Raw genomic sequence first — 14,028 nt, forward strand, 5'->3', positions numbered from 1 at the left:
GGTAATAAAAAAAAACCAAATCGGATGAAAGAATTATTGTGAAAGGACCCTTGAGGACCCCGTGAGTGGGGTGCCCGTTGCTCTGCCTGCAGTACCTTGGGGACCTCGGGCGGCCCCAGCGTGCCGGCGAAGTGTTCGTGTTAAATCACGTGAGTGGAGTAACGCACGTAAACACGATGTACCTTGACTACAATACACGATGTACCTTGAGTACAATACACGATGTAAAGCGGCGTTGATTAATTATCGGAGCTGAATAATTTCGCTGGAGCTCTCTCTCTCTCGGCGGGAAGGGGAGTGAGAATGAATGGGTGTCGTTCGCCTTTTCGAGTCTAACCTTGTACTGACAATGACTCGCTCTTTACTTTATATCCGGTAATGAAGCGTCCAATAATTCCCATTGAAATCGCCGTGAAGTAACACGCTATCCGTTTACTGCACCCTGCGTGCTTACCGAGTTTGGAGATTTATTAACGTGGTGACGCGGGTACCATGGGGGTAACAGTAACACAGGTACCATGGGGGTAACAGTAACACAGGTACCATGGGGGTAACAGTAACACAGGTACCATGGGGGTAACAGTAACATACAGGTGTACGATGGGGGTAACAGTAACATACCAGTGTGGTGGATGTAACAGGTGTACCATGGGGGTAACTGTAACATACCGGTGTGGTGGATGTAACAGGTGTACGATGGGGGTAACAGTAACATACCAGTGTGGTGGATGTAACAGGTGTACCATGGGGGTAACAGTAACATACCGGTGTGGTGGATGTAACAGGTGTACCATGGGGGTAACAGTAACATACCAGTGTGGTGGATGTAACAGGTGTACGATGGGGGTAACAGTAACATACCGGTGTGGTGGATGTAACACGTGTACCATGGGGGTAACGGTAACATACCGGTGTGGTGGATGTAACACGTGTACGATGGGTATAACGGTAACATACCGGTGTGGTGCACGTAACACGCGTACGATGGGTATAACAGTAACATACCGATGCGGTGTACATTTCACGTGTACGATGGGTATAACAGTAACATACCGGTGTGGTGCACGTAATAGGTGTACGATGGGTATAACGGTAACATACTGGTGTGGTGGATGTAACACGTGTGTAGTGGCTGCGGTAAACCACAGGTGCAGTGCGTGTAACACGTGTGTTGCGGCCGTGGTAACGTAGGTGCACGTAACACGTGTACAATGGGTATAACAGTAACATACCGGTGCGGTGCATGTAATGCATGTGTAGTGGCCGTGGTAACGCAGGTGTAGTGGCCATAGTAATACACAGGTGCGATGCACGTAACACGTGTGTAGTGGCTGTGGTAAAGCACAGGTGCGGTGAACATAACACTTGTGTATTGGTCACGGTAACACCCTGGAGCGGTGTCCACTTGAGGTGCCGATGACATGCACATGCATTGCTTGCTTTCAGGATGATGGACGATGTCACTGAGCTGTTGCTTTTGCTGCCGACACTGCTTTTGCTGTTCATCGGACCGGGCGAGGTTTGTGCGTCGCACGAGTTCACCGCGTGGAGAGCACAGCAATACGAATTGTACGGGATCGGCTACGGTGAGACGATGGAACACGTGCAAAAGAGGCAGCACACTGGTCACATGCCCCACACCTTTCCTTTTCCTCCCTTTGCTCCTGTGGCATTACCTCGTCGGAGCGACAAAGATTGCTGGGCACTGCGTTTACTCCTTCGGGCGATTTGTGTTGGCTTCTTGTGACTGTAAACCGGATCCGTACTCTTCATTCGTGGACGTCGCACCATCTCCACAAGTGGAAATTCAAGCATAGCCCTTCACCAGATCAAACGATCCATCACCTCTTGAACGACGAAACTTCGGAAATTCGACGAAGGATTCGAGGCAATCCACCTGTCCACAGTCGGCGCTGTCACTTGGCTGTCTGATTTGGATTTGAACCTGTGAGCCACTATTTGCATACACAAAAAGAAGAAGACTCACAGTAAATGTACATTTACCTTAAAACAGCCGTTTTCGCAAATGATTCGTTTTCACCACAGAGGCGGTCTGTACGCGAAGACTGTCGGCGCTGATCCTGCGCCATACGCGGAATTCGCTTGTCACTTGCTCATGGTGACACGTACGCATGTTGTAGGCCAACATTTAGCTTGCTACTGATTGCAATACACTCCACACATCCTGGTCTTCCAATGTTACAACTGAATATTGCAGCACTTGATATCCTTGGCAACGAAGTAGCGCTGTGACGATGCATTTCAGAAAGCCACAAACTGCAAGACTGCTTCGATCATCATTTGTTCCGTTTGTTCGTGAAAGCTTGATCCCCTTTACGTGGGTTTGGAATGCCTTATTGCGAGTAGCACAGTAGTTTTTACGATGGGATACGCAGCCATTTCAGGACTCACATCCCCATATCTGAAACCTGATGTCACTTGGGTACTCAATCACTTGTGTGTGTGATTGCTCCAAAGAAATGGAAATATGTCCGACGACATATCTGGACCGCAGGGGGAAATGCCTGAGCACGTCCCATCGCAACTGTCCTTTGATCACGTGGAAACCTTATTCGTGCTTCCAGGTGTCAATGTAACGGCTCATGTGTCGCACAACGGAATACCAGTCTGAAGACACGTAGATGTGAGGATGCATTGGCGAACAAGATGAACAACGTATTTTTTTCGAGTACAAGCTGATGAGAGGAAGTTTGCTTCCATGGGAAATGAAGCGTGGCTGAGGTTTCGAGCATCAGCCCTTCATCGGAGGGGGAAAAAAAAAAAATTCCATCACGTGACATTGATGCGGCGCTTGTCCAAAAGCAACCGTTCAAGACTGGTAATGCTTGCAGTCACGACGTGAGGTTTCACTTGAATGTTGCGTTCATCGTGCATTACCGATCGACGTCCATTTTGAATGCGATGATTTTTCCACTCATCAAGTCCAGTTTTGCGTGAGGGGTGTATCATCGCTCTCCTGGAAACATCGGCTGGTCTGACATTTTCGTTCACCAGAAGCTTCATTACACAGCACTGGCACACATCATTTCATGAGGCACTGTTTTCTGTCATCTTAAACACCCAGGATACTTTGCAAAGTTGTGATGTCACCTCACACAGGCATTGCCAGGCGTTGTTGGCTTTTACTGTTCCCCAAACTGCTAGTGAACTGTCTTCCTTTACAAAAATCTGGAACAAAAAGGTGTAACGTGAGCGCATGTCGTGCGCGCAGGAATAACTGGTGTGGTTTCCAGAGGAAAACAATCCTGAGTAAAATAGGTGTTCGAGACAAGGGGACCAGTTGAACAGGGAGTTTTGGAACCTGAGCAGGAAATCTGATGAAACAACCTTTTTAAAAGTTTTTTTTAGGAAGTTAAAGTTCATGTAAGATCTTGCTGAAAGAAGGTGGATAACACTGGTTTATAATTAGTGTGCTGGCAGTGAGTTGGAGGGGCCCAGGCAGACCGGTGACACACAGACGATGAGCAGAGAATGCTGCAGCTCAAGTTTTGTATTTTTTTTATTTTTTTTAATGAACGTGTTTAAACCACGCAAGAACCTCCATTAGTATGGCATCTTGCACCTGATGACTGAGATTATTATCGTGTTTTGATCTTGTTTATGCCATTTAGTAGCCACAGTTCTTGAACAGCCCTTTCGTCCCACTCAACCCCTTTCCCCTCGGTTTGTTAAAATGGTTCCACAGAGTCCACGATCACACAGCTGTGAATGAAAAAGCACATCTTCACTCAGTTGAGTCGTTTGGTCTTGGTTTGAGCACCACAAGGGTCGAATTTGGCTACAAATGGGCTCAAACATTTTGCACTCAAGTTGGGTCCCCCTACCCCCAGCCCCCTTCACAAATTTCCTCGCAGAAATTTTGCTTTTATAATCGATGCAACCCTAATGATTCATTACATTTGTGTTGAAATTGCATTTGAAGGAGAGTGTTATTAATTTGTTTTTGTGGCATAGGTTCCCGCAGCGCTGTGCTCAGTGCAGAGGTACGTCCTGTAGACTCCGGAGAGCTGTCACGGCGCTGCGTGATCGTCAGACTCGCGGATCTGACTTTAGCCCGGGTGCGACGAGCTGTCAGTCTTGCAGCTGCTGCATTGTTGGTGCTTCTGCCACCTGACTTGGGCAGATTGACACCAGAGCTCATGGAGGTGTCCATAAGAACTTGTCTTCCTGCACATTGCTACATGTTACGCTTTGTCTTGTTTTTTTTATTTTATTTTAAGATTTTCTTTTCATTTCCACTACAATAGTAAGGTTAAATTGACACTGGGGTAGCAGGGCAACAACTGTATACAACTATCAAGGGAATAAACAAATAAGAGAGTGAAGGAGAAAGAGAGAAAACTAGCAAGTAAGAGGGTTGAATTAGGAAAGGTTAATGGGGGGGGGGGGGAGGGGGTTAATAGAGATCATGGGACAGAATTGGTGATGACAAGAGATGGCAGTGCACTGCTTGCTTGAAGCCCTGGAGGGAAGAGCGAAATGGAACAGCCTCTAGAACAGGGGTCGGGAACGTGTGGCTCGCGAGCCAGGTATGGCTCTTTTGATGATTGCATCTGGCTCGCAGATAAAATTGGAGTTTGAAACTTGGAAAGCCCAATATTTCTCGCAGAAGCTTTACCTATAGTTTGAATGGTGTCGTGCTTCATTCACGTGCAGGGCTGAACTTGGCAGAAGGAGAGAAGAAAAAACACCTCCGAATTGTCTGAAGCGGTTTTTGTTTCGTCCAGTCATGCGGCCGACGCGAGTAGTGATTTCGGTTCCTCCAATGACGTGCCGCCGCCGAGACGCGTCACGGAATTCATCTCGACCAATCACGCGCCACCGCTGAGGCGACTCGTGATTTCGGTTCCTCCAATGACGTGCCGCCGCCGAGACGCGTCACGGAATTCATCTCGACCAATCACGCGCCACCGCTGAGGCGACTCGTGATTTCGGTTCCTCCAATGACGTGCCGCCGCCGAGACGCGTCACGGAATTCATCTCGACCAATCACGCGCCACCGCTGAGGCGACAGCATCCCAGAGTCGGCCGGCCGCGTCGCACCTCTCGAGTATGTCAGCCCGTGTGCAGGCCAGCCAGACTCACTTGGGTCAACATCTCCCTCTCTCTCATTTGCTCAAAGCTAACCCTTCGACGAAGAAGATGGCGAAAAGAAAAAAAGATGAGGAGTATCGTACATTTCAGGACGAATGGGCCGAAGAATTCGCCTTTGTGGAGAGAGCAGGTTCTGTGGTGTGTCTAATTTGCAATGATAAAATTGCATCGATGAAACGGTCGAATATAAAGTGGCACTTCGACACGCGCCATGCTACCTTTGCATCAAAATACCCTGCGGGAGACAGCAGAAAGAAAGCGTGCCAAGAGCTACTGAGCAGGGTGCAAGCCAGCCAGCAGCAACTCCACGTATGGACCCGGCAAGGTGACTATAATTCCGCCAGCTTTGCTGGATCTTTAGCAATAGTGAGGAACGGAAAACCATTCACAGATGGCGAGTATGCAAAAACGTTCATGCTGGATGTCGCCAATGAACTTTTTGATGATCTTCCGAACAAAGACAAGATAATCAAACGGATAAAAGACATGCCTCTGTCGGCAAGAACTGTTCATGATCGTACCATCATGATGGCAAACCAAGTGGAGGAAACGCAAGTGAAGGACATAAATACAGCGCCGTTCTTTTCCCTGGCTTTGGATGAGTCAACAGACGTAAGCCATTTGTCGCAGTTCAGTGTGATTGCAAGATATGCTGCTGGTGATACACTGCGCGAAGAAAGTCTTGCTGTTCTGCCAATAAAAGGGTCCACAAGAGGTGAGTATTTATTCAAGTCTTTCATGGAGTTCGCTCAAGAAAAAAATCTACGAATGGATAAACTTATCTCGGTGTGTACTGATGGTGCTCCGTGTATGGTGGGGAAAAACAAAGGATTTGTGGCGCTTCTCCGTGAACATGAAAATAGACCCATCCTAAGTTTCCATTGCATTCTACACCAGGAGGCACTTTGTGCTCAGATGTGTGATGAGCAGCTTGGCGAAGTGATGTCGCTGGTCATTCGTGTGATCAACTTTATTGTTGCCCGAGCCTTAAATGGTCGCCAGTTTAAAACACTGCTGGATGAAGTTGGAAATAACTATCACGGTCTGCTTTTGCACAGCAATGTGCGTTGGTTGTCAAGAGGGAAGGTGCTTAGCCGTTTTGCGGCTTGCCTGAACGAAATCCGGACTTTCCTTGAAATGAAAGGGATTGAGCATCCTGAGCTAGCCGAAACTGAGTGGCTCCTCAAGTTTTACTATCTCGTGGATATGACTGAACATCTGAACGAGCTCAACGTGAAAATGCAAGGCATTGGAAATACAGTGTTATCCCTTCAACAAGCCGTGTTTGCTTTTGAAAACAAGCTGGAGCTCTTTATCATGGATCTTGAAACAGGTCGTTTACTACATTTTGAAAAACTGAGACAATTTAAAGATGCATGCACAGCAAGTGAGCCCACTCAAAACTTTGATCTCCACCAGTTAGCTGGCTTCACATCCAGTCTCCTACAGTCATTCAAAGCACGCTTTGGAGAATTTCGTGAGCACACTCGTCTTTTTAAGTTCATCACCCATCCAAACGAGTGTTCACTGAACACAGCCGACCTGAGTTACATTCCTGGTGTCTCCGTCAGAGATTTTGAAGCAGAAGTGGCTGACCTGAAGGCCTCAGACATGTGGGTGAATAAGTTCAAGTCACTGAATGAAGATTTGGAAAGAATCGCACGACAGAAAGCGGAGTTGGCGAACAAGCACATGTGGACAGAAATGAAAAAACTTCAACCCGAAGACGAGCTGATTATCAAAACTTGGAACGCGCTTCCTGTCATATACCTCACACTGCAGCGTGTGAGTATTGCTGTATTGACCTTGTTTGGATCTACGTATGCATGTGAGCAGTCATTCTCACATCTTAAAAACATCAAGTCCAACCTACGATCACATCTAACGGATGAAAGCCTCAACGCTTGCATGAAGCTTAACCTCACCAAGTACCAACCAGACTACAAAGCCATCAGCAAATCCATACAGCACCAGAAGTCCCATTAATGGTGAGTATTATAACAACATTATTTAAAAGAATAAATTCAGAGGCTTATTATACTCACATTTAGTTGAATTCAGTCTTAAAATATATTATATGGCTCTCACTGAAATAGATTTCCAAATATTTTGCTTTAATGGCTCTCTGAGTCAAAAACGTTCCCGACCCCTGCTCTAGAAGGTGGTTCCATAGACTGGAGAAGTGAGGAACGAAGTTCAGGTGTGCAGTCAGTTTGGATTTTGGAAGTTTATCCAGAAGGGGGTTACTCGAACATGTGCATCCTGGAGTTTCTGGGGACAGAGGACAGAGAGCAGAGGGAGCAATGTTGGTGAAAAGGAGATTTAAAAATCAAAGGAAAAAAAAAAAAAACACCAGACACCACCAACCAACCTGCAATGTGAAAGCAACAGACCTCCTACTTTGGCTGTGGTGCTGTGTAATGCTGGGGTGCCGTTCCATTGCAGAGAGCAGTACTCCATTGAGTTTGACTGTGAGTAGCTCTGATTTTCCAAGGAAAGATTTTCTGACATTATGCGGCTGATCCGGGGAGTTCAGCTTTTCTATGTGGTTGGCCCAGGAGAGATCACGACTGATGGTGAGGCCTAGACGATTCATGAGACTGAACCTCTTTCAGTGGCTGACCATGGAAATGAACATGTGGGTTCATTTGAAGACATTTCAGGATTAAAGGATAGATTCCATTTATCAAATCGGCATTTGATTAATTCCAAATCAGCAGAGAGTGATGCAGCTGCAGTCTTCCAAGCAGAGGGATGTGGGTACTGCTTGACACAATATAGAGTCATCTGCAAAAAGGAAGAGGGTTTTCAGAGCATCGGAGAGGTCATTAAAATAGATGACGAACAAGACTGGGCCCAAGACACTGCCTTAGGGATCTCCAGCCTTCACTGGGGTGGAGTAGGAGGGTTGGGAGGGGGAAGGTAGTGAATGAGGTTTCCATTGATAGCAACATGTTGACTGCATGATTGGAGGAAGTTGTAAATCGAGGAATGAGGATGGCATTGAATGCCACAGGCAGAGAGTTTGACAAGCAAAGACTGATGTCGGACTGCGTCTAATGCACAAGATATGTCCAAGGAGACAGTACTGACCTATTGATTAAGTTTTAGGGCCTCTGACAATTGCTGAGCGAGGAGCAGCAAGTATATCCAGAGTAGAGCAACTGGGAGGGATCCCAAACTGATGGTCAGAGATCGGGCTGTTTGAAAACAGAAAACGTGACATCAGCAGCAATAATTGATTCCATGACTGTGCTTGTAATTGAAAGTAAGCTCATCGGTCTGGAGTTGATCGGATCTGTTTTTGCACACTTCTTGTCAACTGGAGTGATGTTACATCCTTTCCTTTTTTTTTGTTTGTTTGTTTGTTTGTTTCCTTTTCCTTATTTCATTGTTCCAATTTTCATTTCTTCCCTTCAACTCTCCTCCCCTCCCCCATCTACTCCAGCAGCAGTTCCAAGAAGTGGAGCAAGAGTTTCTCACAGCAGAGATGCCAATGCCTGTTTATTTTGCACATGAAGATCCTGAATTGCTGGCAATCCACAAGCAAGTACAGGACACATCGTCTGACCTTGTGGAACCCTCAGCTGCAGGCAGTATACGAACATAACCAATAGTTTGTCAACTTTGTTCTCTCTGCCAGATTACATGAATGACTTGTTTGTGGAATATCGCTGAACCAATCAAATTTCCTTGTTCTATGTAACCCAGTGCTACTCAGATCTGCTACAGCCAACGGCTTCCAGTTTGTTGCCAGTGGGGGTCAAAGCAAGCCACTGCCTGACTGGCCTATTGTCAGTCTTGAGGTTAGGTTCTGCTCTCAAGCTTTTGTACGTTGTATAATCGTCTCGCTATGAACTCCATTTTTTTTTCAAACCACGGATGCTCTCTCTCTCTTTGCACCAGGGTCGCCTCGCAGGCCTGGAAGGGAATGAGGATCTGCCAACCGTTGTACTGGTTGCACACTACGATACTTTCGGCATCGCTCCGGTCAGCCATTTATGCCGTGCTTCAATTTCTTTCAACAAAGTCTAATTTACCATTTTCCTCATTGTAATTTTATACTTGAAGTTTTTATTTATTTGTTTGTTGAAGTATTCCTCCCCCACCTCTCACCTCACCCCTCACCCCCCCCCCCCCCGCCCACCCACACACATTCCCCTCACTCTCCATCAGGTCTACTGCTTCCCCTTGTGCCCTATAATGAATCGTTCTCATCAAAACATTTTTTTCCCTCCCCACCCTTCTCCAGGGCCTGTCATTTGGTGCAGACTCCAATGGGAGTGGAGTAGTGTCTCTTCTGGAACTTGCCAGACTTTTCTCTCGCCTCTACGCCCACCAACGCACACATGCTCCGTATGCCACTGCTTTATTCTATTCTTGATTCATTCCCTTCCCTCCTTTTTAAAATACTGCAAACACATCCTCTCCATGGGAGAGGCCAGGGGTGGTGGGGGGGGGGGGGTCATGCGCATGTGCCATTTTACAAACTTGAGTTCCATTTGTAATTGGTCCTTTTACCTTAATTATACATTTTTACACCCGATGCTTAACCTTTGATGCTTTAGATACTGGCTGGAGGGGGACGGGGGGTGGCAAGGGGGAGTGGGGAGGAGAGCGTGGGATGTTAAAAATGTCCTCCGAACCCAAAATGCTTGATGTCCTGCTGCTTCTTCACGTAACATGCGGATGGTGGCATGTTAATATTATAATTAACATTATGCCATTATCATCATCATGGTACCAAAGGAACCCTATTGGTTTGGTTCCGCTTATTATTATTATTATTGTTGTTATTATTACTACTAGTGGAGTACCTGCCCGACGAGAGATCTTGTTCCAAACATGCAACTTTCTTCTGAGGCATACCTATATTTTGGCGGTGTATAGGCAACTGAGAGTGGTCTCAATTATTCCTGAAAAAATAAGTAAAAAAAACCCGGGTGACGTTCATGAAGCAAAAATGTACCAACTGATTATAATTCAAAACCTCCCGCTTCACTGGAAAATGTGGGGACAGGAATACTGCACTATAAAGGGTGGGACTTGTAATGCCCTCTCCCACCTTCAGGTGGCGCTACCACAATACACATTTACGTAGAGAATTTGCGACCTCCCCTCCCCCCGTCCCCTCCCCTCCCCCCATCCCATCCCTCCCCTCCCATTCCTGACCCTCAAGACCACCGTCAAAGATAAAAACAACCCTTTACATTAATTTTGGTCATGCTGATCCTATGCATAAAGTATGGATGAAATTGGCCCAGAACTGTAAGAGGAGTAGCGTAACAAACAAATACACTGGGCCATGAATTATAGTCAAGATTATTATACATACTTCTCATTCCACATACTTTTTCACGTTTATTTCCTTTTAAATTTGTTTACTCCACAACCGCTTGAGTGATCGACCCAAAACTTTCAGCATTGGAACGCCTACCCTTGGATATTTTTACCTCCGCCACCGAAGGTGAAGGAGGTTATGTTTTCACCCCTTTCTCTCTGTTTGTTTGTAGGTGTGCAAGATATCTCAAAAAGTTGTGGACGGATATGGATTAAATTTTGTGGACAGGTTCAGTGTGTGAAAAGGACGAACTGATTAGATTTTGGTGAAGATCCGGATCCGAATCTGATAATTTTAAAGTGATTCTTCACCATTGAGAGATAGGGCTAAACTGATATATAGCACGATATCTCAAAGTTTTGGACGGATTTGGATGAAACTTGGTGGACAGGTTGCGTGTGTCTCAAGGACGAATTGATTCGATTTTGATGAAGATCCGAATCCGGATCTGGATACGAGAATTATTTAATTGTAAAAGTGATTCTTCACCATTGAGAGATTGGGCCAAAAACGATATAGTACTGCAGAGCATGATATCTCGCAAATATTTATTGGACCCGATATGTTCTCTTGGATCAGGCATTACATGGTGGAGGTATGCGCTCCACCGAGTGCCCTTCTAGTTTTTATCCCCCGCCGTGTGGCGGAAGGGGGATATTGTTAATTATAACTATGATGTTATAAGTCACGCGGTATAGGAGCCATATTGGAAAAAAGGAAAAACTTTTGACATCTTCTCTGAAACCACTGTACGAAAAAAAAATTGAAACTTGGTGCATGGCAACTACTCATGGGGAATGTGTTTTTCTTTTTCATGACGTCATAGGTGCCTTTGTTATGACATCATAATTGCATATGTAGAACGCTACATCTGATCAGTATGAAAAATTAAGGGTCATCTCGGGATAAAATGGCCCACAGAAAAATAATTGATGATGTCATCAGTCGCGTGATTTGGCAGGCATAGTTTTTTTTGCGTTTTTTTAACCTTCAAATATCTTCTTCTTTGAAGTAGTTTAACAGATCGAGGCAAAACTTTACACTTATGACCGCCTATCCATGAGGAACAAAATGTTCACATATATATGATGTCATAGGTCACATCGTTTGGCAGCCATATTGGATTGAAGAATATATATTAAATGTTTTCTCTGGAACCGCTTCATCAATCGACATGAAACTTCACGTTTATGATCTTGCGGTGATGGGGAATACATGTTTTAAATTTCAACTTGATCAGATGCATAGTCGGGCAGCCGGAATTATTTAATTTTTTGATATGGGTTATTTTGGGGGTTTTTTTTGATATCTTCTTTTTTTTTCCTTTGAGTAACGTTCACTTGGCTGTGCCTGGATGAGTTTGAGGGTAGAGGAGTAGCAGCTGAAACCCAAATCCTATCCAAGTGCCTTCTGATGTCTTCATCTTTGCTTTTTGCTTGTTCGGGTTCCTTTTGATGACTCGAATGCAGGACTGTACCTATTTGGTCTTTCATTTGATTTGAATTGAATATATTTTAATTCCATTGAATAATAATAAAAATTCCATGAGTCAGGGTTGGGTGTCACATCAAAGTGGGACGTCTTGGTACCCAGTCATCACTGCTGGCAGTTATAAAGTGGCAGCTCTAATTATGTCTCATGAATTACGTAACGCACCAGTACACGAACACCACACAAAATGTACTCCACAAAACGAGTCCTGGCGAGGTCTGCAATCTCTGATTGCTCTTTTTCTTGTTACTTTTGATATTAGTGTGCTGTATCGCGTGATTGGGTTTTTGTATACCATGACTCGCCCGCTAGGGGTGGCAGGAATGTACATCCGGACGCGCAATAAAGTGGAGTTGATGCCAACACTCTTGCTTCTCGTGTTCCACTGCACCTCGTACACTATAGTTGGTGACGAGGATGGGTGAAAACGGACACGTGCCCGTTTTCGTCGGAGACGACTTCGAATTGTTTTCGGAGCAATTGAGATGCTATTTCCACGCGAATGACGTGGTCGACGAGAGCAAGCAGAAGTCGATCTTGCTCGCTTCGCTTTCGGCGGAGCATTATCGACTACTGAGTGATTTGGTGGCGCCGGATAAGCCCCGTGATGACGGGCTCTCGTTTCGGGACGTTGTGGAGAAGATGAAAGCACACATGGCGCCGGAGAAGTCATTACAGCTCGCTCGATACCAGTTCGATCGCCTCTCGAAAGGTGCAGAGGAGCGCGTCGCTGATTTCGTGGCGCGGATAAAGCATTCTTCCGTGGCCTGCAAGTTCACGGCAGGGGAGCGTCCAGCTCGGCTCAGAGATCGTTTTATCGCTAGTTTACAAGATGCGAAGATGGTTTCGGCGGTTCTACGGCTGAAGGGTGAAGCCATTACATTCGACTCGGCGGTCAGCACGGCGACAGCGGTCAAGCAGACTCGCGAGGATGTTCGGGCCATCACCGGCCACGTGGGGTCGCGAGCACCCCGGGACGCGCGCACGACCTTCGGTGCGGGTCGGACGTCGCCGCGCGGCCGCACGAGCGGCGAGGTGACCCCGCGGACGTGTTTGAGATGCGGAGGTCGACACCTGCGCCATGCATGCCCGTACAAAGGCACCGTGCGTTTCAATTGTCACAAGGTGGGTCATCTGAAGCGTGTGTGCCGTGGGGCGCCGGCCACCGTTAAGGTCATGGACGGCGATGTGCGAGGCGGCCCGGGGCGGAACCGGCGGCCGTTGATGGGCCTGTTTTCAATTGGCCCGGCGGCGGCGCACCCGATGACGGTGGAAATCGAAGTGAACAAAACGCCGATCACGGTTCAGGTCGATATGGGAGCGGCTGTGTCGATCATCGGCGAACAGACCGCGCGTAGACTCAATAGCCTGAAGCTTATCAGGTCAAACCTCACGCTGTTCACGTACACCCGCGAGAAGATAACGCCAGTCGGGATGGCAGACGTGTCTGTGCAGTACCAAGGCCAGGTCGCCACGCTTCCGTTGTACGTCGTGCAGGGGAGGGGACCTTCTCTCCTCGGCCGAGACTGGCTGTCCCGCATCAGGCTAGACTGGGCCGCAGTTCACCTTGTGCAACCCGTGCCGAGCCGGTGGGAGGATCAGTTGGAGAAGATTCTTCAAAGACATCAAGGTTTGTTTTGCGACGACCTTGGGAAACTCAAGGGCATGGAGGGAAAGCTCTTCCTGAAGGAAGGGGTGGTTCCTCGTTTTTGTAAACCATGACCGGTGCCATATGCCCTGCGGGACAAGGTCAAGGGTGAACTGGATAGGCTGGAGGCCTGTGGAGTGATCGAACGGGTGTCGTACTCAGATTGGGCCACCCCGGTTGTCACGGTGCTGAAACGGAATGGAGACGTCCGATTGTGCGGGGACTTCAAATCCACGGTTAACCCGGGACTCAGCGTGGAGCAATACCCACTGCCGTCAATCGATGAAATATATGCGCGATTGGCGGGAGTCAATACTTCACGAAGCTTGATCTGCGTGATGCATATTTTCACCTGGCGATGGATCCCGGGAGTAGCGAGCTTTTGACAATCAACACGTGTCAAGGGCTCTATCGATATACCCGACTCTGTTTT

General features: G+C 47.0%; 1 protein-coding gene across 6 annotated transcripts in view; it reads left to right on the forward strand.

The window, feature by feature from the left end:
• NCLN (nicalin) overlaps positions 1 to 14,028 on the forward strand; it is a 45,275-nt gene that overhangs the window by 15,748 nt on the left and 15,499 nt on the right. For 3 of the 6 annotated variants that reach the window (XM_085892429.1, XM_085892428.1, XM_085892430.1), the window contains exons 3-8: positions 1,447 to 1,586; positions 3,976 to 4,166; positions 8,564 to 8,711; positions 8,827 to 8,921; positions 9,022 to 9,105; positions 9,368 to 9,471. In XM_085892429.1, coding sequence (XP_085748555.1) covers positions 1,448 to 1,586; positions 3,976 to 4,166; positions 8,564 to 8,711; positions 8,827 to 8,921; positions 9,022 to 9,105; positions 9,368 to 9,471 — 761 coding nt within the window. In that variant the 5' untranslated portion in view covers position 1,447. Of the gene's footprint in view, positions 1 to 8; positions 150 to 215; positions 292 to 1,444; positions 1,587 to 3,975; positions 4,167 to 8,563; positions 8,712 to 8,826; positions 8,922 to 9,021; positions 9,106 to 9,367; positions 9,472 to 14,028 lie in introns of those variants that run through there. The other 3 variants (XM_085892427.1, XM_085892432.1, XM_085892431.1) reach the window with 3 other exon arrangements.

This window comes from Eptatretus burgeri, chromosome 8 (genome assembly GCF_056783735.1).
Source record: "Eptatretus burgeri isolate ZD-2024b chromosome 8, Ebu_testis_v1, whole genome shotgun sequence".
NCBI classification, from domain to species: domain Eukaryota; kingdom Metazoa; phylum Chordata; class Myxini; order Myxiniformes; family Myxinidae; genus Eptatretus; species Eptatretus burgeri.